This window comes from Malurus melanocephalus, unplaced genomic scaffold, assembly GCF_030028575.1.
Source record: "Malurus melanocephalus ecotype Western Australia unplaced genomic scaffold, MMel_1.1 scaffold_569, whole genome shotgun sequence".
NCBI lineage: Eukaryota > Metazoa > Chordata > Aves > Passeriformes > Maluridae > Malurus > Malurus melanocephalus.
The window spans coordinates 56,404-60,821 of NW_026623801.1; the positions used below are offsets into that span (position 1 = coordinate 56,404).

General features: G+C 49.5%; 1 protein-coding gene across 1 annotated transcript in view; it reads left to right on the forward strand.

The window, feature by feature from the left end:
• The window catches only part of MEGF6 (multiple EGF like domains 6), an 80,838-nt gene that overhangs the window by 43,588 nt on the left and 32,832 nt on the right, over positions 1-4,418 (forward strand). The window contains exon 5 of the mRNA XM_057382482.1: positions 2,183-2,305. Within this exon, the coding sequence (XP_057238465.1) occupies positions 2,183-2,305 (123 nt within the window). The remainder of the gene's footprint in view (positions 1-2,182; positions 2,306-4,418) is intronic.

Sequence of the window (4,418 nt, forward strand, 5' to 3'; positions counted from 1 at the left end):
CCATCCATCCATCCATCCATCCATCCATCCATCCATCCATCCATCCATCCATCCATCACTCCCTTGTGAGCCTTGGGCACTCCTGGAGGTGCTGGCTCTGCTGGGGTTGGTGGCGGATCTGTCCCCTCCCTGCCCCCAGGGACAGTTTTGTTTTGGTCACACCATCATGTAGAATATGTTCCAAAATCTCCCTGGTGCTGCAGAGGGGATCAGCCAGGCTCCRGGAGGGATTTTGGGATGTGRTGKGTTAYGAGGAAAGGTCAGGGGTGATTTTATGGCCATGGCATGAGGAAGGACTGGCCACTATCCCAGGGTTTGGGATGGGGACAGCCCTCTGGAATCACGGAGATTGAGAGGGTGAAAAGTACAAAGGGGGAAGAGGAGACAYGGAGAGAGGAGATGTAAAATTACTGAGCATGAGTAATGGGGTGAAAGTAAGAAGTTTACTCAACACATCACTAACTTTCTTGGACAGAGAATTCTCTATGGTTTCAGATTAGAGCTGAAGGGAAGCAGTGGAATAGTCATTTAAATTCAGACCAAAAAACTTTATTACRCTCTACAAAACCTTCCCAAACCCCAGTTTTCCTGTGCTTGAGTTGAACAGAGCCAGTTCTGTGTATTAATAGCTAATCCTGCCCGCAGAGATGAGCAGGCAGTGCCTCCGGGGCTCTAGGGCTCTGCAGCATCCCAAGTGTGTGCAGAGGAAAATGATTTAATCAGAATTAGGTTTCTTTGACCAGCATCTCAAACTCATGCCACGGCATTTTTCCCCTTGAAAAGCCACTTTGGCTTTGGCTCACTCTTCAGAGASCATCACTCAAAGCTTATGTTTCACCGCAAAAATCTATTCGTTTTCCTTTCTTTCAGTATGAAGTATCTTGGAAAAAAACAGGAAGAAAACACCAAAACCTCCTAAAAGTCCACTGAACAAAGCAGAGGGCTGGCATTACAGAACTGAGCAGTTTTTCTGGGTTGATGGAGTGGGCAGGAGGAACCCAGCAGCACAACACCCCAGACAAAATTCCCTGGGAATCACTGGGACAGGAGAGGTTTTTATGACCTCTGAGCTTTAGGTTTTAATATTTTAAGCCTTGCTAAGAATTCCAAGTTTTGAGAAAACAGTAACTTTGCATTTTCACTGTGCAGCTCAGAAACACCCACTCCAACAAGCGCCACCTTTCCYGCTCCGTTCCCGTTCCATCCCTGACCCAGACCTTCCCTGGCTGCCGGCTGATTTTCTTGGCAATTAATCAGATTAACGTAAAATTTGGCTCAGCTAAGGCTGCCTTGCTCTTTTTTTTTTGTGCCCTTTGCCTGCCCGGTGGGAGCTGTGCCGGGGCAGCGGGTGCGGCTGGGGCTGGGCACGTTCCTGCTCCTCCGGCGTGCGAGGACACGGCCGGGTCCCCACCCTGCCGTGATTCACTCGGGAAATGTTTCTTTATCTTCTTTGTAACAGTCGTGGATGGGGCTGAAACGGGAATTGGGCTCGGGGCCGTCCTGGCTGGGAGGRGTTTGGGTGCGCTGGAGGTGAAGAAAGTGCGGGGAGACGGACCCAAAGCTGATGAGGTTTTTCTCTTCCTGATGAGGTTTTTCTCTTCCTGGGGAAAAGAAGGTTTTTTTCTTTTCGTGGCTTTGCTGTTTGTGTGATCTTCTTCCCCCCTCTGATCCTTTCCAGCCTGAAAAGTCGTGTAGGTGCATACCTGTGCATACCTGTGCACACCTGTACACATCTGTGCACGCCCACAAATGGCACGAATAAAGGAACTGTTCCCCCCTACCCACATCATCTCTGTATTTCGGATTATGATGCAGAAAGAAATCTGCCTCAGAAGCTTGGAATTGCCTTCGTCGAGGAAGAAAGTGTAAAATATGAATTAATCCATTATCTTGGAGTGAATAGGGAAGGTGACTGTTGTGAGGTGACCAGATGAGGACTGTTTTTGCTGACTGAAAAATGAGATTTTTTTTTTGTTGTTGTTGTTCACTGATTGCAGGTTTGTCCCTGGARTTCCATAAACAGCTTGGCTGACCCAACATAACAAAATAGCCAAACTTGTTCCCTTTGCATTCATTCCTCAGCCCCGGAGTCAGGCACCAGAGGATAAATAACCCTGAGCTCACACACCCTCCTGCCCACTCCCCGGAGCTTTTTGTCCACTCTTCCCTTGTTTTTTTGCAGATGTTGACGAGTGTCTGGTCCACAACGGGGGCTGCCAGCAGCGCTGTGTGAACACAATGGGCTCCTACTACTGCGAGTGCCGGCCCGGCTTCCGCCTGCACACGGACGGCAGGACCTGCCTGGGTAAGGCAGCCTTGGCAATTCCTTGGSAATCTCATTCTTTTCCTACAGAAAATCCATGGCAGGATACAGAAAAGGCATCTTCTGTGTTCCTTTGTGTCCCTGTGTGTCCCYTCGTGTGTTTCTGTCACTGGGTTTGATGATATTTGCCATTCTTCGGTGTGGGCACACACAACTGGGGCTGCTTTGCTGCCTCTGAGTTTATTCTGGTTCAGGAGTAGTAAATTCCAAGTGCTTTGCTGCCTCTGCTTTTGATTCAGGATAGATCCAATATGGCATTTTCAGGATAGATACATAAACTGGATTATGAGGAGTTTGAAGTAAGGCTTTGTTTTRACCCCAGCCCACACTGAGGGCATGAGGTGTGACAGACAAGTGACAATAAATGTGGCTGCRTGTGGAACTGTGGCTGTAACAACCCCAAAACCCTTTTCCTTGGGATGCTGGTCACGCATCCTCTTGCATGGTGCCTGTCCAAACATCACCATCCAGGCACCAGCTTTGCCCTGCAGCTGATTTTGGGGCCAATTCCTTGAAAAGTTATTGCCTGCCTGTTCCAAACCAGAGGCTTGGAGTGGAACTCAGAGTCAGCCTCCAGCATCTGTGGCTGTTTTAATTAAACCACTTTTCCCCCACAGCTTCATTTGACACATTTTTCCATTATTTGAGGGATATTTTGATGCAAGTGGAAAGAATTCCTGGGCAATTGTGYTTGCAGAGGCCGTTTGCTGGGTTTTCCAGCGTTTGCTGTGCCAGCCTGTGTGTTCCAGTCGGGAATGTTGATGTGACAGGAAAAATCCATCCAGGCAAGCTGTACCCGCCGTGCCAGCTCTGCACTGATGCACATCTGGCCACAGCTGCAGAATGACACRAAAAAGAACAGCGAGACTTAAAGTGCAGGGTCCCAAAGCACCCCATATTTTGCTGGAAAAATCCAGAAGGAATAGGATGGCAAATAAGGGACCAAGCCAAGCCTTGCAGCCCGCTGCTTCAGCCCTGAACTTGAACGCTCGTGTCGAGGGTGATGCGCTGCTGCCGTTCACATGTAAGAGTGCTGTGGTCTGTCATCTCCTCACCGCCTCTGGAATATGCTGCTCCCTTTTTTTGTGGTGTGCAGCAATCCTGCAGCCGCCTCCACCCTGCGGGATGGAAYGTGGGACAGGCGGGGATCAGGAGCTCTCGGCAGAGCCGGCCCCAGAAGGTGGAAAAATTTTCATGGAAAGCATAAAGTGGATCGCTACGGGGATGAATMTTTTTTTTAAGAGGAATTTCTGTGCTTTTCTGTCACTCTCCTGCTGGTTCTGGCTGAGAAATCCCATGGGATCCAGGCAGGCAGGGCTGCCCTGCTCCTGATTCCTGTGCCCAGTGCTGCAAACCTGCTTTGCATTAAACTTGTGAGCAAGACTTTGCCACAAAGTGCAGCACTGGAATTCGTCTGCCGAAAGCGAGGGGTCTCTGCTCATGAAATCTGATCCGTGGCARTGAGTGGAGCAGTTGCTGAAGCTGTGGGGAGCAGAGCCTGCAGGATCTGCAGTGAATTCATGGTGCCCTGGAATCCAGAGCACCCAGGAAAGCAAAGCAGATGAGGCAGGGCAAATAAAAACCTCTCACTGCATRATTGTCCTGTAATGCTTCTAAAATATCAGCAGAGCAGGACCTAAAACTGGGGTTTCTCACTTCAGGGCTGGTGGCTTTTGCTCTTTTCACATTTGTGCCTGCCTGTGTGTGTATGCCACACCTTCACATTGCTGTGTACTAATCCATTAAATCTGTGGAGGGGTGGAATGTCTTTTCCTTGCAGAGCTCAGAGCAGAGCACAGGCTCAGAGGTGACTCCTCTGCTCTTTGGGGTTGCCCTGTTGTTCCCACTGACACCAGGTTGCCTTGTAGTCTGTCCTGAGGGATTGGGGGTAATTGATCAAAGCTGTTTGCCTCTTCAAGCTGGGATGTCCTCTCATTTTCTGGAGAGATTCTGCACTGTTGAAACACAAAATATTGCCACAAGAAATAGGCCAGGAATGGAGGGAACTGGAGACAGTGAGCATCCATCCATCCATCCATCCATCCATCCATCCATCCACCCACCCATCCACCCATCCATCCATCCATCCATCCCT